Here is a 23,673-nt window from a genome sequence, read left to right as displayed (position 1 = left end):
TCATACATTGCACCGGCCACGTCCTTATAGTCAGTTGGGAAGGGAAAGGAATGTTAGAGTGTGCTGGTTGTTGCTACTAAAGACCGAGATCACCTCTGCATCCCCACATCCAGCACGGACGGGGTATTTGTTAAGGGGCCATTAGACTGTTTGTTCTTAATGACAAATATTTGCCATAGTAGTCCGACATTCATCCGAGGTTGCCATGATTTACGTTGTGTTGGTCATTTGTTGGGCTTGTTTGGCCAAATATTTGTCATGTCTAATGGCACCTTTAGTCGGAAAGGATGGGAGATCTGGGAGTCACCGTTGGGTCGGTGATGCGATCCATGGATAGGGGTTATTTTTATAGTGTTCGTAAGGTGATAGATTGTGTGGTGAATGAGCTGAATAAGGTCAAGCGGCACAGCACGCTTTGGTTGCATAACTTGTAGGCGTTATATACACTGTGCTGTGAGTGGAAATTGGAAGGGAGGGAAACGACTTTTTTCCAATTCGTTTCTGGTTCTAGCGATGGCTATGAACATATGAATATACATGAGTTGTATATGTAGAGAAGAGAGAGAGAGAGAGAGTGAGAGGAAGTGGATAGAATGATACAAAGTAGGATGAAAAGGGACGGGCCAGGGATTGAACCCACGACCTTCTGCATACGAATCAGAAGCGGTAGCCACTAGACCACCAAGCCCGTCTTATAAAATTGGTCACCCAAATAATGGAATAAAAAAACAGAACTAACGTTTTTCTATGGCATGGCTGATATGTATAAAGTAACGAGTTGAAATGGGGATATCGATCGGGTGGCATTGTTCGAAGGTAAAAGTGAAAAGTGACGCGTGTTTGGGGCAGTTGCGATGGGGATCTCGGTCGCGTTGCATCGTTCGAAGGAAAAAGTGAAAAGTGACATGTGTATGGGGCAGTTGCGATGGGGATCTCGATCGGGTTGCACTGTTATTCGGAAAAAAACGAAAAGTTACGCGTGTTTGGGGCAGATGTCATGCGACGTTGCATTGTTCGAAGGAAAAAGTGTAAGTGAAGTGATGAAAATGGATGCAGAAACAGTATTGCAGAAAATTGGAGGAGTCAAGGAGTGGTTGCGGTCATCCGACGACATGGAACTGGGTAAGATCATTCTCGATTTTTTTTCTTCACATCCTAAAAAAAGCAGGGGTAATTTCGCCAATGCGTTACATGAGGACTCCTGGAGTCTGGTAATATCTGCAAATTAATCTTGTAGCTCTGGTGCTGACCTAATATTGAAGCGATAAAAATGTTAGAAACAAGTTATTGCAGTTCACAACAATCATTGAGCAAATTAAAAATAATTGGCTAAATTACCTCAACGGCCGTCAACCACAGGTAACACATGGGACTACTCTTAGTAAAATACACAGTTCGGAAATAGCTATCTAAGCTTGAATGTTTATTCTCCGTGTACTCTAAGTTCAATACTGTGAGAAGCACGCGACTATTTTCGTGAGTCGGTCGGTTTTCTCGGTATGGAGATATGGGGAAGCAAATATTGTATGTGGAATCAGAAGCGCGCGATAACTTTCGTGGGAAAGTCGGTTTTCAGGGTTAAGCAAACGATCAATGCGGTGACGCGTTCAATATAGAACGATCGTTGACGTATGTGCATTACTTTTACTATCGCGACCAAAAAAATCATATTCGGGATAAACACCGTGTCGTGTATTTTCATATAACTAGTGGATCATATCACCTACCAAAGGTAGCTCCAAGATCCACACCTTACCCTACCCTACTAACAAATACTCCTTCCCGAGACAACTTTGGGAATGCAGTGGATTCCACGGTTTCTAGTAACAACGGTTGTCGAACTAACATTCCTTCACCCTTCCCGATGACCGTAAGGACGTGGCCGGCGCCGTTATTGACTTTGAAATATTGAACTCTCGAATTGTGCACATTGAGAGTGTGTAGCTAGTCCCAAGTACCATTCATTGACTCTCTGTGCAACTTCGATTGATCTTGTCAATCACGGAGTAGCAACTACGATGTGTACGGTTATCTTTGCTTTGCTTTGCTTTGGAATGGCTGATATGTAATAAAGTAACATTTCAGTTCTAGAGGATAAAAGCGCATAGAAAGAGAACTCACACCATTTTCAGCCAGAGGCTATACCACACACTGAGCATCTTTTGATAAAAAGTTTGAATGGTTTAAGCTGCAAAGTTGATCGATTGATTGATCTAGTGTTCACCAATCGATCTTTTTTTTTCAACACAAGCCGTCATTTGGTTCATAATTGTGCTCTTAAACAGTTGAGGTCTCTCTCTCTCTTCTCTCTCTCTTCTTGGCGTAACGTCCTCACTGGGACAAAGCCTGCTTCATGTTCTATGAGCACTTCCACAGTTATTAACTGAGAGCTTCCTCTGCCAATGACCATTTTGCATGTGTATATCGTGTGGCAGGCACGAAGATACTCTATGCCCAAGGAAGTCAAGGAAATTTCCTTTACGAAAAGATCCTGGACCGACCGGGAATCGAACCCGTCACCCTCAGCATGGTCATGCTGAATACCCGTGCGTTTACCGCCTCGGCTATAGGGGCCCCACAGTTGAGGTGTGGCTTCGTTATGTCTTCACCTTTATGCCGTACTTAGGTTCAGAAAAAAAATGTGGAGACGCATAGTCGATACAGTGGAACCTCCATTTCGATAATGAGTCGTGTCTAGACTGTCTAAATATATAGATTTTGGGACGGTTTAAGTGGAACAAAAACAACAATTGTACCCTTTACTAGACGACGCAAAATGTCTATGACAGAGATAAAATTACGAGATGCTAGGCTGTCTCTTGCTACGAAGGTTAAATACTTGGGAGTAATTTTAGATAGCAAGCTATGTTGGAACAAACATGTTGAACAACAGTTAGATAAAGCAAAAAATGCTTTCTGGGGCTGCAAAAGAACTTTTGGTAGAAAATGGGGTTTAAAACCAAAGATGATACTTTTGATTACAATTAGGTGAGTGCAAGATGATAAGTGCCGGTTTTGCAAATTAGAGAACGAAAGCTCTGAGCATTTACTGTGCGAATGTGCTGCGCTTTATCGTAAGCGCTGCCAATACCTTGATAAGGGCCTGTTGGCACCGTGGGAAATATGGGTCTGCAATCCCAGAAGGGTGCTGTATTACATTAGAAATATAATACCTGATTGGGACACACGCCAACTACTGGGAGGATAATCCCTTCTAAATAGGGACGGATACTTCCAGTACGGCAAAAACAAAGAGGATTACACCACAATAGATCAAATAAATGGTCACAGTGGTATCATGTCCCCAACAGAGGAAAAAAAGAAGCGGATTTGAAGTGAAAAGAAGTAACTGGTCAAAATTTCAACTAAATCCGTTGAAATTAAGAGGTGCATCAAATCAATTTTGTGTTTTTCGACTATTTTTGAACTTCAAAAAATCATAACTACACTAAAACTTGTCAAAACTGAATTCTTTTGGCAGAAATTGAAAGCTATACTTGTTTGCTACAATTTCTCCGAATAACGTGTGCCAATAAAATTGAAGGAAACATGTGTAATTATCACATTTGTAATCAGAAAAACCTTAAAAAGTTGATTTTTTAATAGATTTCGTCTGGAACACCCTAATATACGTAATAAGTTGGATTTTTCAAAACGGCATCATATTCTCCAATATTTTTTGGTTATTTGCTTCTTTGACACCAATGCTGTAGGAGTTCAGCAAAAATTACTAAAATTCGTGAAAGCCAAATGTGGCCTAAAAACTAGCTTTTCGGGTGCAATCACGAATCAATGAAGAGGGATTAACCCAGTATTCAGAGGGCTTTTAAGGAAATTTCAGGGGTGAAATTTCAGAAACGTTTCAAGGCGTTTCAAAGCATTCAAAGGTATCAGGAGGTTTTGGAGGCTTCACAGGCTTTCAGATGACTGCGAGCATAACAGGGATTTCAGGGTGTTTCAGAGGCATCTCCGGTGAGCTTCACTAGGTTTCCAGGTGTTTCAGGACTTCCCAGAAGGTTTCAGAGAGGTTTTAATGGGCTTCATAGACCTTCAGGTGAGTTTAACGGTGCTTTATAGTGGTTTCAGAGGCGTTTCAGACCATTTCAGGAGGTTTCAGAGGATTTTATGCTCTCGGAAGTGTTTATGGTAGTTCCAAACCCCCCCTCCCTCATCTCTTACCCTTGAGCACGCCCTAAGCTCCACTCGCTGCATCTTATCCGTAAACCAACCTTACCTCTAAGTATTCCAACTGTTATAAACACTATCAAGCTTCATTTTGGTATTGTTACCTTTATGAAAATACCTAAACAGAGTTTACCTAAATGAATACTACTTAACCTTCGAGCGATCGCGCTATTGTATTTTGTACAAAACGTTGAAAAAATCTCGCTTTTTGTACTCCGCATTAGCGTGGTGCTGACGATGGTGGCCAACTGCGCGAGTTACGGACGGTTAAATGGAAGTTTTAAAAATAGTACTAGTTTAATGATAAAGTGAAGCAATTGCCTAAGCACATCCCCATTATACGGTAGTCTTCATTTGAATCCAGCTGATTTTTTATAACTGATTTCCAATACACCCGACTTACTAATTACATACCGTCTACCCCCGTTGGTTTGAACGACACCTCATGCAAACCAACGGGTTTCATTTTTAATTTGAACTTCTAGGAACCCTGTTGGCATCGAAAAACATACTACTGGCAACCTGATTTGGTGACTCACTCAAAGTGCAAATTTTCGGTAATACCAATCCGTGTGGTCAATTATGATTTTCAAATACCCAAGTAACACAGAAAACATCTTTGAGAATAAACTTAAAAAAAGACGTTGTAGTATAGTACTATAATCGTATTTGTACACATATTATGTTGAAATCATGTTTTAACTGTGTTTGGCAATAACAAGTTACTGAAAAATGTTATCATCCCCACTACAAGTTCAAATAACGTAAATTTAACGTTGGTTACACAAGATATTTGTGTCATCGTCTTCCTTCAATTGAAGATGATATGTATAACATCAGCAGCACATAGTTATAACCTTTGAGCTCAAACATGTTATTAAAACGTTGTTTTTACGTATTAAATACGTTAATGTAAAACATTATCAGTTTGCTGTCTCTTCTCACTGACTTGATCATTATTTAATAAACATCTCTTTCACTTAAAAATACAGGGCAATCCAAATACGATAGCCACGTTAATGTTATGCTTTGCGGTTTGATCCCGCTACAAGCATGCTAAACGGGGTAACAAATGGGTATGTTAATAGTCTCTAAAAAACTTGGCGCAGACCACAGTCACCATGGCTGAAAATATGGGCGCCACCATTCGACTTTATATAAACGGCAGGCCTCCCATCACCTAAACATCACTGGGGTACTTACGTGGCGGTTAAATCTCACTTACCAGCACAGTTTTTACACTATTTTTGATCCCGTGAACAATTAATTAGTATTCTTTCTAGGAAACGCACTCCACCTTTGTTATTGTTATACCTATGTTCAAAATAGGTCATCCAAAACCAAAAATGACATCGTCGTATTCTAATGGGAGGTAGATGTTCAAAATACGTTGTTGCTATGATGTTTTTTCAATGTATTTCATTCGATTCAAGTGATATTCGATAAACATGTTATTGAGATGTATAACAGTCGTAATATGAACGTATTTCTAAAATTTTAAGTTCTTCCATATATCAGGCCAGACCAATTACAGTGCCTGCTAAAAAGTTTCACACTACCATTTTAATATATCGCCGTTTGTTCATGTACTGATGTTTCTGCCTATAATTATCCATCTGGGACTGTTTAAATATGTAATGAAATAATATAATTTTCTTTTTGATAACGAAGACAAATTCTACAGTCGAAAAGATCATCATTAATACATCATAATTGAAAATAACATCCCAAAACATTCTGACGGTACTTTGTCAAGAAGCCACCATGTTGCATGTCTGAAAATTTGTTTGAAAATTCTTACAAACCACAGATGTCAAAAAACTTGCCTTCTTATTTCAAATCCGATGGAAAGCGAATGAATTTATGTAGAGTAAAAGTACTTATTTCACCATAAACTTTGAACGGCACATGAAATTAAATCATAGTGCCCAAACATCGAGATGGTAAATTACAAACGAAATGTAAGGCCTGAAAATTATTTTGAGCCATCACTAAATACTGCATTTATAAAAGATGCCATATTTATTTGCTGTGCGTGGTTGATAAAAATTAATTTCGTGCCGGCAATAAGTAAGTTGTTATTATGTTTCTGAGAACATATTCGATACATAATTTTATGTTATAATAATGTATTGAAAAACATCTTCAGTAACATCAATGATGTTTTATAAGCCGCCATTTTTTGCGCTTTTTCGGTTATATAAGTGTATAAAAATAAGTTTCCCACATTTGAAACAAAACATGTACGTTTGTATGAAACATGTATTATATACAGTATTATAACAAATTGTGTTACTTGGGTAACTCAACGTACATATGTACAGATGGGTAAACTATTGATTAAATTGGGAAAAAATCTACCGCTCAGGTGAGATTTGAACTCACAACCCTTTTTCGCTAGACAAGTGCTTTACCAATTAAGCTACCGAGCCAAATAATGACTCGGTATTTTAGTTGTCATAAGGTTCAATTCTAATCTCATCGATCTATATCATCTTCCACTAAACCGCAAATATAACCATCTCTATTATACATAGGTACGACGAGCGAAAGCAATTTATTTATTGTTTGAAACTGTTTGCCTATCGTACAGGCACCGCTTCCCCAGCGACTGTGTTGAGGAAGAACAATTGCTACCTGGAAGGCGATCTGTTTGATACGACTGATAACTTCATAGTGGTAGATGCTCGAAAACGACTCACTCAAAGTGCAAATTTCCGGTAATACCAATCCGTGTGGTCAATTATGATTTTCAAATAACTCAACGTGCCTCAAGCGGTGCCTGTACGATAGGCAAACAGTTTCAAACAATAAATAAATCGCTTTCGCTCGTCGTACATATGTACAACAGAGATAACTTTGCGGCTTAGGGGAAGATGATATAGATCGATGAGATTAGAATTGAACCTTATGACAACTAAAATGCCGAGTCATTAATTGGCTCGGTAGCTTAGTTGGTAAAGCACTTGTCTAGCGAAAAAGGGTCGTGAGTTCAAATCTCACCTGAGCTGTAGATTTTTGCCCAATTTAATCAATAATTTATCCATCTGTACATATGTACGTTGAGTTATTTGAAAATCATAACTGATTTGGTGTTTTGTTTTGATTCTGCGTTCCGCTTCACACCGTTCCGTTAGCAGAATGGCGTTTGAACCATTTTTAGTTTAACCGATGTGCAAATTGGGTTTTAAATTAAGAAAAATGTATCGATTTTTTGATTTTATACGAAAGAGCACCTTTTTCTGAGCCACTATGATTTTTTTCAGATTTTTAGAACTTTATTTTGATACCTAAAATCAATTTCAAAGAGATTTTTTGAAATCACCTTTTGACAGCTGGGTAACTGTTTGACAGCTCCACCCAGTACAAAATGTGACGAGGGGTGATTCGACAAATCGCTCCCATAAAAACTTTAAATTGATTTTCAAATAGGTTCCCGGGCACCAAAATTCATGAAAATTTGGATATCGGCTCAGTTTTGCATGCAGATTCAGAATATGAAATTATCTCAACACCGCTAGGGCGCCGTCCACAAATTACATAACGCTCTAGGGGGAGGGGGGGAGTATGGCCGAGCGTTACGGTTCATACAAAAAATTTAGGATTTTCATACAAAAAAGCGTTACGGAGGAGGGAGGGGGGTTTTAAAATAACGATTTGAGCGTTACGTAATAAATGGATGCTGCCAAAGAAGCCAATTAGAGGGAGTCAAACTAAAAAGTGTTCAGATTACATGCGGTCAAACCAACGGGGGTAGACGGTACATGCAAAAAAAAACAGCTTCATTGCATGTTAGACAGGCATGATATTACAATCGGGATGCAGTGGAAGTAAGGCCTCCATTTTATCCGTATAATATTCTTCTTCTTCTTTATGGTTGAGCGCTTCCACAGTTATTAATTGAAGGGTATTCTTTGTCTGCCATTGCATGAATTTGTATCACTAGCGTGCGCAGGGTTCTTGCTTAGGGGGGGCACTATAATAATGGTGCAATATATGTATGATTATGGTGCAAAATAGAATGATGGTGTTACACGCAATATGAATTCCCAAGTAGGGGTTTCAACATGTTGTGGTGTCAACATCACCAAGTACTTTATATTGGGATTCTAGAGAAGGCTTCGGATGGTAATGATTTCAAGGCAATACGAAACTTTAATATGAAGTCATTATCTCGACTCTTATAAAATTTTATAAACATATCAAATACAATGGAGAATATCTAGAAAATTATCAATTACAGGAAAAAAAATATTGTCGTTGTGAAAGAATTTTGATCCTAGACAATTAATGATGCTAGGAGAATGTCAGAACTCCTAGATAGAACATTTTGATCGGAATCGTTATTGCAATCTACAGAGATTCCTCCAGGATTTCTCCAAAGATTCGTGCATGAGTTCCTCCAGGAATTCCCTCAAAAAATCTTCCAATAATTCCTTCAGAAATTCCTCCAGGAAGTCTCATATATTTCTCCAGAAATTCCTAAAATAATTCCTCCAGGAATTCCTTCAGTAAATACTGTCAAAATTACCTCCAGGAATTCCGCCTGAATTTTCTTCTAGGAAGAATCCACTAGAAATGTCTGCCTCCAATATTTCCTCCAGCGATTCCTCTAGGAGTTGCCCCACGGAATCCCCCAGAAAATCCTAAAGGAATTTCTGAAGAATATCTTCTTGGAATTCCTTGAGAAATTCCTCCAGGAGTTCCTTCAAAAAATAATCCAGGAAATTCTCAACGAATTTCTTCAGGAATTTCTTCAGGAATTCCTTCAGGGATTCATCCATGAATCATTTCAAAAAATCCTTCATAAATTCCTCACAAATTCCTCCAGAAATTTCTCGAAAAATAACGCCAGAAATTCCTACAGGAATTAATAAAAAAAAAATCCTCCAAGAATTCCTCATGAAATTCCTCCAGGGATTTTTCCAGAAAATCCTCTAGGAATTTCAGCCAGAATTTCTCCAGAGAATCCTAAAAGAATGTCTCCCGGAACTCTTCCAAAAATTTCGCGAGGAATCTCTACAGGAAATCCTCCACAGATTCCTCCAGTAGTTTCTCCAGGATTTTTTCCAGGATTTTTTTCAGGAATTCTTTCAGGGATTCAATAATGAATTTCTTCTGAAATTCCTCCAGATATTCCTTTAGAAATTCCTCGAGGGGTTCCTTCAGACATTTCTTTAGAAATTCCTCCAATATACAACCAGTGATTTCTTTCAGGAATCCCTCTACGGATTCCTGCAGAAAATCCTAAAGGAATTTCTTCCAAAACTCGTCCAGGAATACCTCCAAGCAATCCTCTAGGAATTTCTTTAGGATTTTTCCAAAAATTGCTTAAGGAATTTTTCCAGGGATTCATTACTGAATTTCTTCAGAAATTCCTCAGAAACTTCTTCCAGAAATTCCTCCTGGAATTCCTTCAGAAATTCCTCGAGGAGTTCTTTCAGACATTTCTTCAGGAAGCCTTATATATTTCTCCAGAAATTCAAATAAATCCCCCAGGAATTCCTCCAGTAAATAGCATAGCATAGCATAGCATAGCATAGCATGAATACTTGCACAAATCTTGGATGGAGTTGCAAAGTTGAATATTTCCATTGACATTGCTGATGTCGCTACTATCTACAATGTCATAGAATCACTCAGCTCCACACACCTGGCCAAGTCCTTGCAAGCATTTATAAATCCCTTCATCAACTTAGAAAGAGCCCAGAACTGAAGCATCTTCCAATAGATGAGAGGATGTTGAAAATAGCGAATTTTCAACTTATATGCAGTTATTAAGTAAATATACTGAAATAGAAATATTTATAAATAAATAATATTGGAAAGATCTCACCAATTGTTGTGGGGTTTTTGTGGTTCAATGCCGATCATCTAATTGTCTTGATTAATGTTCTTCTCTGTAAAGAACAACACAATACTCAGCAAAGAACAACACAATACTAAACACTAAACACCCGCGCATCTATTGTTTTGATTTTCACTCGAGACAATAGCGGACGCGATCGATTATGCTGCCATACTCACCCCTACAGGAGTGATGCATGCACAGCCAAGAACAACACAATACTGAACACTAAACACCCGCGCATCTATTGTTTTGATTTTCACTCGAGACAATAGCGGACGCGATCGATTATGCTGCCATACTCACCCCTACAGGAGTGATGCATGCACAGCCAAGAACAACACAATACTAAACACTAAACACCCGCGCATCTATTGTTTTGATTTTCACTCGAGACAATAGCGAACGCGATCGATTATGCTGCCATACTCACCCCTACAGGAGTGATGCATGCACAGCCAAGAACAACACAATACTCCCCCAGGAATTCCTCCAGTAAATACTCCTAAAATTCTTCCAGAGATCCCTTCTGACATTTTCCTTGGAGAACTCCTGAATGTCTGTCTGTCAGAATTCTTCCAATATTTCCTCCACGGATGCCTGCATAACATGCTAAAGGAATTTCTCACGGAATTCTTCCAGGTATTCCTCAAGAAATTTTTCCAAGAATTTTTCCATGGATTCCTTCAGGGAATTCTAAAACAATTTCATCAGAAATTCCTTCATGGATTTCTTCAGAAATTCCACAAAAAATCCTTCAGAAATTCCTCCAGGAATTCTTTCAGAAATATGTCGAGGAAGAACTCCTGAAATTCCTGCAGCAGTTCCTCCAGGCATTCCTCCAGAAAATCCTCTAGGAATTTCTGCCTGAGTTCCCCAAGAATGTCTCCCGGAACCCTTCCAAGAATTCTTCGAGGAATTCCGCAAGGAAGTTGTCTAAGAATAATTATTCGTTCAGAATTTGCCCGAGTAGTTCCTTCAGACATTCCTCCAGAAATTCTTCCGAGATGCCTCCAGAGATTTATCCCCGAAATTCATCCATGGACTCCACCAGAAATTTTTAAAGTAATTTCACCCGAAACTCTTCCAGGAATTCCGGGAGTTCTTCGAATGATTCCGCGAGAAATTCCACCAGGGAATCCTCCACGGAATCCCCTAGGAATTTCTCCAGGATTTTTTTCCTGAAATTTCTTCAGGAATTCCTCCAGGGATGCAATAATTTATATCTTCAGAAATTCCTCCAGATATTCCTTCAGAAATTCCTCGAGAAGTTCCTTCAGGCATTCCTCCATTAATTTTCCAGGAAACCTCATATATTTCACCAGAAATTCCTCAAATAATTCCTCTGGTAAATACTCCAATAATTCCTCCAGGGATTCCTCCTGAAATTTTCTTTTAGGAATGACTGTCAGAATTCCTACAATATTTCAGAGCGCCAGAAATTCTACCAGGAACTCCTCCAGGGATTCCTCTAAAAATCCTCTGGGAATTTTCACCAGAACTACAGGGATTTCTCCTTGCATTCTTCAAAGAATTCCTCAAGAACTTTTTCTAGGAGTTTCTCAAGGAGTTCCTGCAGGGATTCGTTAAAAAAATTATTCAGAAATTCTTAAAAAAAAATCCTGCAGAAATTCCTCCAGAAATTTCTCGAGGAGTTCCTTCAGAAATTTCTCCATGGAGCCTCATATATTTCTCCAGAATTTCCCTAAATAATTCCTCCAATACATACTCCAGAAATTCTCCAGGAATTCCTCCAGAATTATCCCCAAGAATTCTTCCAGAGATTCCTCATGAAATTTCTTCTAGAAAAAATCCTTTAGGAATGTCTGCCAGAATTTCTTCAATATTTCCTCCCGGGATTCTTCAAGGAATTGCTCTACAAATTCCTCCAGAAAATCCTAAAGGAATTTCTCCCGGAACTCTTCCAGGAATTCCTCCTGGAATTTCTCGAGCAATTCTTCCATGGATTCCTCCAGGACATTCTACAGGAAATTCTCAAGGACTTCTTCAGGGATTCATTCCTTCAACGATTTATTCATGAATTTCTTCAAAAAATCATCCAGAAATACCTCCAGGAATTACTCCAGAAAATCCTCTAGGAATTTCTGTCAGAATTCCTCCAGAGAATCTTAAAGGAATGTTTCCCGGAACCCTTCCAAGAATTCCTTCAGGGATACCTCCATGGATTCCTCCAGGAATTTCTCCAGGATTTTTTTTCAGGAATTCCTTCAGAAATTCCTCCCTCCATGGATTCCACCAGAAATTTCTCAAGGCATTCCAGGCATCCAGGGATTTTTCCAGGAAATCCTTCACGGAATCCTCCACATAATCCTAAATCAATTTCCCCTAGAACTCTTCTATAAATTCCTCCATGGAAGCTTCCATGGAATCCTCATGAAATACCTCCAGGGATTGCTGCCGGAATTCCTACAGAAAGTTCTCTGAGAATTTCTGCCAGAATTCCTCCAATATTGTCTCCAGGGATTCTTCCAGAAATTCCTCGACTAATTCCTCCAGAAAATCCTAAAATATTTTTTTTTTTGATCTTTTCCGGGAATTTCTCAAGGAATTCCTTCAGAGATTTCTTCATGGATCCCTCCGAAATTTCTTCGGGAATTCATCCATGAGTTTCTTCAGAAATTTCTCAAAAAAATCCTTTATTAATTTCTCGAGGACATTCCTCCAGGAAGCTTTAAATATTTGTCCAGAAATTCCTTAAAGAAGTCATCCAGTAATGTCTCTAGTTATTCCTCTAAGAATTCATAAATGAATTACTCCAATAAATCTGGAACCTTCAGGAATTCCTCCAGATTTTTTTCCAGGAATTACTTCATTTTTTCAGGAATTTCTCCAGAAATATCTTTAAGGATTCTTCCAGATTTTTTTCTAGGAATTCTCCAGGGATTCATCCTTGAATTCCTTCACAGATTCCTTCAGGAATCCCTCCTAGGATTACACAGCAGGGATCTTTCCCGGATCTTTTCTGGGAATTTCTCTAGGAATTCCTTCACAAATTCCTCGAGGAGTTCCTCTAGACATTCCTCCGGGAAGCCTTAAATATTTGTCCAGAAATTAATTAAAGAACTTATCCAGGAATTTCTCTAGTTATTCCACCAAAAAAATCTTCAGGAATTTATCCAGAAATACCTCCCGGAATTCAAACATGGATTCCTCCAGGAATTTCCCCAGAGATTCCTCAAGAAAATCATCCAGGAATTTCTCCAGGAATGTTTCGCAAAAAATTCCACAAAAAAATCTTTCGGAAATTCCTCCAGGAACTCCTCCATAATTCCTGCAAAAATTCCTTCGTTAATTCCATCTTGAATACCTTCGGGAATTTCTACAGAGATTCCTCCAGGAATTTCTGCAAGGATTCCTAAATGAATTCTTGCTCGGATTTCCAAGAAGAAATTTCTCCCGGAACTCTTCCAGGAATTCCTCGAGAAATTTCTCCAGGGATTTCTACAGACATTTTTTTCAGGATTTTTTTCTGAAATTTTTCAAGGAATCTCTCCAGAAATTTCGCCTGGGACAACTATAAAAATTTCTCTATTAATTGCTCCAGAAAATCATCTTAAAAATTCTTCATGGATTCCTCCAAGAATTTCTCTAGGTATTCCTACAAGAATTTGTCCACGGTTTTCTTCAGAAAAAAAACTTCTCCTGGAACTGTTCCAGGAATTCTTCGAAAAATTTCATCAGGTATTCCCCCATAGATTTCGCCAGGAATTTCTCCAGGAATTCCTCCAGGGATGATTATTTTAGATATTCCTCAAAAATCCCTACCTAGGAATTCTTTTGCTCGAGGAGTTCCTTTAATCATTCCTTCAGGATGCCGCAAATATTTTTCCAGAAATTTCTCAAAGAATTCCTTCAGGAAATCCTCCAGAAATTCTTCCAGGAATTCCTACATTTCTTTAGGAATTTCTCTAGAAAAACCTCTAGAGATTTTTCCAGAAGTTTCTCTAATAATTCTCCAGGGATTCATCCTTGAATTGCTTTACGGATTCCTTCAGGAATTCCTCCTAGGATTACAGCAGGGATTTCTCTAGGAATTTTTCCAAAGCTTTCTCTAGGATTTTCTCTATGAATGTCTCCAGGGATTCCTCCAAGTATTCCTCATGAAAATCCTCCAGAAATTCTTCCAATAATTCTTGAAAGCATGCCTCCAGAAATTCCTCCAAGATTTTTTTTTCGCGGATTCTTCCAAAAATTCCTTCAGGAATGACTCCACTGATTCCTCCAGAAATTGCTCCACAAATTCTTCCAGAGATTTTTCCAGTTATTTCTGCAAGGATTCGTCATTCAATTCCTCGAGTAATTCTTCCACAAATTCATGCAGGAATTTTTCCAAAAAATCCTTCAGGAATTCCTTCAGCAGTTCATCCTGGAATTCCTCCATGAATTCCTCCATGAATTATTTCATGGATTCCTTCATGGATTCCTTCTGTTACCCCTCCAGTGTTTCATCCTGTAATTCCTTCACGGATTCTTTCAGGAATTCCTCCAGGGATTACATCAGGGATTTCTCCAGGAATTTCTCATAGCTTCCTCCAGGAATTCTCCTAGAAACTCCTCCAAATGTCCGTTCAGAAATTTCCTCAGGGATACCTGCAGAAATTCCTCCGGACATTCTTCCAGAAGTTCCTCCAGGAATTCTTACAAGGAACCCTCCAGGCATTCTCCCAAGGATTTCTTCAGGAATGCCTTCAGAGAATCCTTCAGAAATTCTTCCAGGAATTTCTCCAGGTTTTTTCCAGGAATGCCAGGAAAGAGTTTACTCCAGGGGTTCGTTAATGAGAACCTGATGGAACTCTTCCAGAAATTTGTCCAAGAGTTTTTCGAAATATTTCTCCACAAATTCCTCCATGAATTCTTTCACGAATTGCTCTACGGATTCCCCCAGGAAATTCTTCAAGGATTCCTTTAGAAATGCCTCCAGGGAATTCCTTCAATATTTTTTTCAGCAATTCCTTTAGTATTTAGTTCCTCCTGCAAATTCTACAGGAATTTCTCTAGACTCCTCTTCCAGTTTTTGAGAGCTACGTTCAAGAATTCTTTCAAGCACTTTAGTAATGCCTTCAGGGATTCCTCCAGAAAGTCCTTCAAAGATTCCTCCTGAAATTTCTCCAGGGATTTCTCCTGGAATGCCATCACGGATTACTACAGATATTCGATTACGCATTGAAAGCTTTAGTAATGCATAAAATTTAACGATGGTGCATTATTTCGCAATTAGACACATATTTGATTCAAAGATGGTGCGTGAGATGGTGCCTGGATGATTCTGTGAACATCATGGTGGTGCATAGAATGAATGATGTATGTATGGTGCAATAGCTATGATTCTGTTATACTCGTCATGTTTCATATTTAGGTGCTCATGCAATTCGTGCAAAGGTGCAGGAAACTCAATGTGGCACAGAAATCAACATGTTCCAGGTACGTGGAATACTATTTTGTATGCGAATGCAAAAATGATGCATCAAATTCAAATGTAAAACACATCATAATGTTGCATAAGATACCTAGATGGTATAATTAATGCCAAAATGGTGCATGAAAAGCTTTGAAGAAGGCGTATGATGCTAGTGTGCTGCATTAATTGTCGCCGTTATTCAAAGATTATCAACATGTTGCATTGTTAGGTGCACGAATTGCAAAAATGGTGCATAGAATACAAAATAAAAGTATTTTATGCAATTCAGTATCATAATATCCATTTTATAGGACTCATTTTGGGATCATAATGGGTAATTTTTCCGAACTGGTTCATTATTCAACTGAAATGAGTTGCATAATGAAAAATAGTTGCATAATGTTCATAATGCAACTCATTTGGGTTGCATTATGAACATTATGCAACTCAAATGAGTTGTATAATGAAAAAATCATTGCATAAAATTTTGTATGGAACTCGTTGCAAAACTCGATTTTTTCAGCACTCTTCGTATTTATCCAACTCGGCAAGCCTCGTTGAATAAATGTACGACTCGTGCTGAAAAAATCAACTTTTTGCAACTCGTTACATAAATAACTATTATGTGATGCTCGCAACATAATGGTGCATCAGATGCCTAGATGATATAATAAACGCTGAAATGGTGCTTGGAAAGCCTTGATGGTGCATGAAATTTGACGATGGTGCATATCAGTATGATGCATTTGATTTCTAGTTGATTAAAAGATATGTAGTGCATGAGATCAGCATAACGCGTGGATACCTAGTTCATTCTATGGACGCTTTGAAGAAGGTACATGATGTTAGTGTGCTGTATTAGTTGTCACCGTTATTCAGCGACACTCGACATTGTGAATGGCTAGGTGTACGAATTGCAAAAATAGTGCTTGGAATTCAATGTGGTGCCGAAGTCACCATTGTTGACGTACATGGATTACAGTTTTGGAATACGAAATGCAGAAATGGTGCATGTTATTCGAATATGGTGCTGACATCACTGATTAATTAAAAGATGGTGCGTGAGATTAGCCTAAAAATGATTCTGAGAACACCATGGGTGTGCATGAGATACTAAGAAATTGTATGTATCAGTGGTGCATTTGTTGCCACCATGATTCAGTGATTCTCAACATTGGGTGATTAGATCCAAAATGCAAGAATTGCAAAAATGATGCATAGAATTTAATGTGGTGCGGAAGTCAACATGGATCAGGTACATGGAATACAATTTCGTGTACGATATGGCAAAATGGAGCTTATGAAATTCAAATGTGAATTAAATGCTTGGATGACGCGTGAGATGGTGCTTAGATATTTATGTGATCATCATGGTGGTGCATGGAATGCAAAGGAGCTACATGATGTTTGTATGGTGCATTAGTTTTACCATGATTCAGTTATACTCAACAAATTTCATATGGTGCACGAATTGCAAAAATGGTGCAGAAAACTCAATACGGCACAGAAATCAACATAGACCAGGAACAAGGAATGCTATTTTGTATGCGAAATGTCAAAATGGTGCATTAAATTCATTTGTGAACCACATCATAATGGTGCATAAGATGCCTAGATGATATAGTGAATGCCAAAATGGTGGTTGGAAAGCTTTGAAGAAGGTGCATGATGCTAGATGATGCATTAGTTGTCACCGTTTTTCAAAGCTTATCAATATGGTTAGGTGCACGAATTGCAAAAATGGTGCATAGCATACAAAAAAATGTATTTTATGTGATGCTCACGGCATTACGGTGCTTTAGATGCCTAGATTATGATAAACGCTGAAATGGTGCTTGAAGAGCTGTGATGGTGCATGAAGTTTCATGATGGTGCATATCAGTATGAGGTATTAGATACTTAATTGATAAAAAGACATTTCATGCGATCATCATAATACGTGGATACCTAGATCATTCTGTGGACATCATGATGGTGTATTGAAAACTTTGAAGAAGGTGCATGATGTTAGTGTGCTGTATTAGTCGTCACTGTTATTCAGTGATACTCGTTATTTTGTATGGCTAGGTGCACGAATTGCAAAAATGGTGCTTAGAATTCAATGTGGTGCCAAAGTCACCATGATTCACGTACATGGAATACAGTTTTGGAATACGAAATGCCAAAATGGTGCATGTTATTCTAATTGTATGTGTCAATGGTGCACCATGGCTCAGTGATTCTCAACATTGCGTGGTAAGATCCAAGGAGCAAGAATTGCAAAAATGGTGCATATATTTTTTTATAGAAGGGGGGGCAAGTGCCCCCCCTTGCCCCCCCCCTGTGCACGCTAGTGATTTGTATATTGTGAGGTAAACACAATGATACACTATGCCCAGGGAGTCGAGAAAATTTTCCCGACCGGAACGGGAATCGAACCCGCCGTCTCCGGATTGACGATCCATAGCCTTAACCACTAGGCTAATAGGAGACCCCATCCGTATAATATAATGCGTTTCAAAATGGCGAATTGCTGTACTTCTTCTTTGTGAGAATTGTATTTATCTCCGAATGATGAAAGTTTTCCAGCAGGAGATTCTTTTGCCAATATAATTTATGTGACAGGAAAAACAAACAATCCAAAAACAGAACTTTCTTTCTTCTTTCTGCGTGTGGATTTCATCAAAATGCCTGATGAATATGAAGTGGGCACTCTTTTTCTGACTGCGACGAGATTTATGCAATCCAAAGAAACAGCAAACCCTGATTCGATTACAACCCCGCCACCTGACGAAGTCTACACGGCCCCGTAATGTATGAGTATGTGTGTGGGCTTACCTGGTATTGCTGCTCGTCAACTCCCAGCTGGTGATGCGGATTGGCCAGACGATCTGTCCAAAGCTGTCCCGTATGAGCGCTTCCCAGGCGGGGTAGGTGGCCGCCGACGACGACGCGGGAGATGATTGTGAATTTTCCGACTGAAGCCGTTCGGAGCGCTGTAAACGAGCTCGACGCCGCGGGGACAGCGATGTGGCTTGGGCTGGCTGATGGACTCCAGCAGTGGATGTGGCGGTTGACACTGTTGGAGCTGCTGAGCTGGATTCAAGCGGGGATTTTGCCACCGCTGCTGATGCTGCTGTGATGGACGTGGATGATGGAGAAGATTGAACCGACGGGGGCGACGGCGATTGTGATGAGCTGGGTTTTTCCATTTTTCTGTGTACTAGGGTAAAAAATATAATTTGGACATGTATATAATTTGGACATGCACGGCGATGTATGCCTTGTTCCGGAGAGCTAATAAAAGTAGATACTTCTCAATATCGATTATTTGATAAAATAGACCCTATTCTGATGACTTACGTTGCAAATACGCTGAACAATTAAGAATTTACTTCAAAATTATCGAAAATGTAAATTATTTCACTAAAACCCCTCAAATGCACAGGTATGCAAGACGACATACACTTCACAGTCACATACAATATTCATCTCAAAATCGTTGAATTAATATTTGTAAGAAATTTGAAAGCCTTATTGCAATGAAAAATGCTCAATAAAGAAGCATTAGGCAGCCAATCTGTTGACATTCATCTAGAAGGCTTAAAATAGGTGGTGTCCAAAATACATTACAAGTTTTCTACTGTAAATATATTTTGGTCATCTGACGAACTACATGGGGATGCATTGCGATAGCATACTTGGAGGCGTATTTAGTGGGTCTGGCGATATTTCCTCGATTTTAACAAAAACTGTAATAGTTATCAAAATAAATGCCTGTTAAGCAGAGAAATTTGATTATTTGCAAGAAAATATTTGTTAATTTATGCTACTTTCATGATTTATCAGTATTCATGGCTAAACATTGAGATAATTGCCCTGTCCAAATTATATATACCTGAGGGTGTCCAAAACATATATTCGGTGTCCAAAATGCAATTCAACAGGTGATTGGAAATTGTGATTTTCTCAGCACAAAATGCTTTCGTTAAGGTTTTTGTCACCAGGATCGCAAAGTACAATCATATTATAAGCGTATTAGTAACTTTACAAAATAATCAACTGTTTTCTAAGGAAGCTAGGGGACGATTTTTCTAACGTTGTCCTCAGCCTGTCCAAAATACATGAATTACCCTATGTGTATGCGTTTGTTTGTACTCAGGATCAGTGACTGGTACGAAGAAGAGTAGATGATGATAGCCTGCCCCTGTACTGGCCTGGCCCTGTACCGCCATGGCCTCAACGTATTGTTTTACGTTGAATAATGTATAAAATATGATGAAATAGATTCTACTAGGGTTTATGGATTGATTTATGAGGAATTATCTTCACTCTGAATTGAATAAAGTGGCACATTTCATCCAGAAAGCTATATGTTATTGATTTTTCTTCTATTACACTGTCGTAGCCAGCAAAAATATTGCACAAATTTTAATTACAAATACTTCAAAAGCCCTCAACCACAAAAACCACCTTCACATATTCTGCCACACTAAACAGAAACACATTTCTACTTTTCGCATCCACTCACTGCAACTATTTTAATCTACCACTGATCTTTGCCACCAATTTCCATTATCATACTTCCCTTTTCGCTCGCACTACAGCCCTTCTTATGACAACATTACCAACTTCTGCAGCTACAAGTGGCTGCATGCTAGTTCTAGGTATATAGAGAAACTTTCGATGCAACAGTGATACTACACAGCGCCACCCATCTAACCCATTCTCCGAAGCAAGCAGTGTGAAAAAACTCCCCACACTATCCTATTCACATCTGGTGGATAGTACACAAGGATGCTAGGTGTTCCACCAAAGCACAACCACCTAGTACGAATGTAGCACTTTTTGCCTCGTGGTTTACACGGTTCCTCGCCGAACCAGAGCACTGCACAAAACACGACAATCCTTATCGCGCGACCGAGCATGAATGCCAACCGCACCGGTGGACGAACAAAGTTCGGTCGTTTCCCACAAAGTTGCCCCAAAAAATACGGAGAAACCGAAAACGCATAGCAAAAACGCACTCCGACAAGGGTGGAGGATGATTGGCTTTGCCTATACACCGAGCAGAACCCAGACACACCCGTTCCATTTGGGTACGAAAGTTGCGCGTCTAGCGCTTTGTGCAAAGGTGCCTATTGAATACCGATGCCAAAGGAAAAACACCGGGAAAATAGTCTAATTTGTCCTTTGTGCCCCTGCCAAATATAGTATAGCTACCATGGATCACGTGTGTGCCTTCCAAACATTCATACACACACACATCTACACTGACGCCTTAAAATAAGCAACCCTGTTGCGCCCTCGTTGACTCGTTCGTTGATGCGGTAAAGAGCAGCTGGTAGAGCCTTGGTGGGCAAAGCAAACCGAAATGAATTCATGCTGTCAGTTGCATGAATGGCACTCATTCTCCAGACCAGGTGAAAAGTTTAGAGAGAGCATATTTAGCACTATTGAATGACTCGACTACCACGTGGTAACAGGTGTCATCATGAACTGTGTAACCTCCGAACGATTAAAGATGCAACCTTTCCACGTGAGCTTACAGTATTCTCACAGCAACTGAATAATAATTTCAAATGGAATGCTACATTCTTATGAGGGAGACAGTATTTCGGGTGGGACATCAACATTGCATGTGCTCCAACAGGCACCACGACGTCGCACTATAGAGAACCAAACGAAACACCATGCGTCTCCACGAGTTTGATTATTTGATTTGTACATGGTTTTGATTGAATTTTTGAATCCAATCATTTTTTTTATTATAGTGGTAACAGGATATTCGACTAGCACCAAATTAAAAAAAAAATGGGTCATGCCACAATATTCTTAAATAATGGACGCAGTGGTTAAGAGGCTCTACAGATGAGGAAAAACCTGGTTTCTTAGACACATACAGTGTGATGCATTATTGGTCGGACTAACGCCGATTTTCATACAAAATGATTAACTTTGAAAAGCTGTAACTATGGTTTGCTTTGATGGATTGAGCTCAAATTTTGACACGGAACTACAGATATGCTGAATTTTGCGTAAACGAAGTACCGTCAAGTCGCCATTCACCGTGGGTCTAAGAAAATTTGAGGTAAATAAAGGCTGTCATTTTGCCCACCGTATCCTTCCGGCTTTGGCCACCTTCTGGATGCTGGGTTCGCCGTAAAGTGCAGCGAGCTCGTGGTTCATCCTTCTCCGCCACACACCGTTCTCCTGCACACCGCCGAAGATCGTTCTCAGCACGCGTCGCTCGAAAACTCCGAGTGCTTGTAGGTCCTCCTCGAGCATTGTGCAGAAACCCACAGGGCAGTCTAGAGTAGTGACAGTGGCGGTCTACACAAAAACGTAGATCGTTGATCGCTCAAACCGAGGGAAGAAGGAATTGATGAAAAACAAAAACAATTGTATTTCTTAAAAGCAAGTCGTAAAATTTATTCTGGCTATTACTTCTTTAAGAGTGGTGGAAAATCTACTAATTATACTTAAATATTAAATTTCAACGCGAATTGGAGGTTCATGATTATTATTCGGTGAATTTATTTGAAGTTTGCTGTCCATTTGAAGCATAAATAACGCTACTTATTCTAGGATATCAATCGTGAAATTACAAGCTAGTTGATTTCAACAGCATTCAAAGAATAGGATAAAATACTAAATTGAGCCTATTTAAAACTGTAAACGTAAGTAAAATTGAATTTGTTGAAACATAAATGCTATAAATTAAACTTATTTGATTAGGCTAAAACATCAACAAGTGCACCATACCTGAGCCAGTTGTAGCACGAGGTGGAATTATAAAACTATCTATTGTAAGTTATTTAGTACGTTTTGAACTAAACATGTAATAATCAGATTTACAATTACAGTTTTAGGTAGCTGCTACTAAGCTGCTCAAAAAAGGTGGTGCTAATTTCCGAAGGTAAATCCTCCTCGAGCATGGTCCATGTCTCGTGTCCGTAGAGGACCACCGGTCTTATTAGCATTTTGTACATGGTGCATTTGGTGCTTGGGTGAATCTTTTTCGACCGCAGTTTCTTCTGGAGCCCGTAGTGGGCCCGACTTCCGCTGATGATGCGCCTCCGAATTACACGGTTCACGTTGTTGTCAGCCGTCAGTCAGATGCGAGGTAAACAAATTCCTCCACCACCTTGAAAGTATCCCCGTCTATCGTAATATAACTACCCAGACGGATCCGGTGTTCGGTTCCGCCTACCAACATGTACTGTTTTTGAGGCATTCACCACCAGTCCGACCTTTGCTGCTTCGCGTTTCAGGCGGGTGTACAGCTCTGCCACCGTTCCAAATGTTCTGGCGATAATGTTCATGTCGTCCGCAAAGCACACAAATTGACCGGATTTTATGAAAATCGTTCCCCGGCTCGTCGCATCACACCTTCCAGAGCGATATTGAAGAGTAGGCATGAGAGCCCATCACCTTGTCATAGTCCCCGGCGAGATTCGAATGAACTGGATAGTTCACCCGAAACCCTTACGCAGTTTTGCACATCGTCCACCCAAGTAACAATCTTGATTCTTTTTGGTTTTATTTGTTTTTATGATAGTTTTATCGGGACATTGCATATTCTGATTTATCTTATCGGAGTTTTAGTTTAGCACAACTACCCGAGCAGAAGAAAATAGCAAGTGAATAACATATCAAGGTATTTATCTTAAATACTACCATACCTTGATATGCTCTCTATTAGGTGGTAATAAGAGGCAAAATAACAAAAAACGAATACCAAAGTTTAGTATAAATAACACCTAGAAAATAACAAGTTTTATTATTTCAATAATGGATGCATACCTAAAATTTCAAGTGCTGTATTTGTTATCTCAAAGTTATTGAATAACAAACTTATACCATTTCTTGTTATTAAATGTTTCATTTGTTAGATGACTTCATGATGTAATAGCAAATCTTGTTCTTGGGTTTTTTTTTCTATGCTAAACCAACAAATACCACATCAATACCAAATTCTGCTCAAATACCTCCAGCAGTTATTGTGATGTTCTCATAAAATATCGTAGAATAACGCAGCAATAACAATTTTAGGTATTAGATCACATGTTGCTCTTCGCATGGTATTTGTAAGGTATGCCCTTCTGCTCGGGTATTCTCCGACAATATGTGGTTTTAAAAACACCTCCAAGACTACTTGAGATTCAGTTCATAAAACCATAAACACAACAGGAACTGTTGAACTTATATTCAGTTTTATAAGGCTCTTATCTTCAATCAT

General features: G+C 39.1%; 1 protein-coding gene across 1 annotated transcript in view; it reads right to left on the bottom strand.

The window, feature by feature from the left end:
* Positions 1 to 18,651, bottom strand: part of LOC115263581 (GTPase-activating Rap/Ran-GAP domain-like protein 3) — a 598,953-nt gene extending 580,302 nt beyond the window's left edge. Inside the window, exon 1 of the mRNA XM_062855941.1 lies at positions 18,270 to 18,651. Coding sequence (XP_062711925.1) covers positions 18,270 to 18,643 — 374 coding nt within the window. The 5' untranslated portion in view covers positions 18,644 to 18,651. The remainder of the gene's footprint in view (positions 1 to 18,269) is intronic.
* Between the last annotated feature and the right edge of the window lie 5,022 nt (positions 18,652 to 23,673).

The sequence above is a fragment of the Aedes albopictus genome, chromosome 3, assembly GCF_035046485.1.
Source record: "Aedes albopictus strain Foshan chromosome 3, AalbF5, whole genome shotgun sequence".
Lineage (NCBI taxonomy): Eukaryota > Metazoa > Arthropoda > Insecta > Diptera > Culicidae > Aedes > Aedes albopictus.
This window is presented reverse-complemented; position numbering and strand designations above follow the sequence as displayed.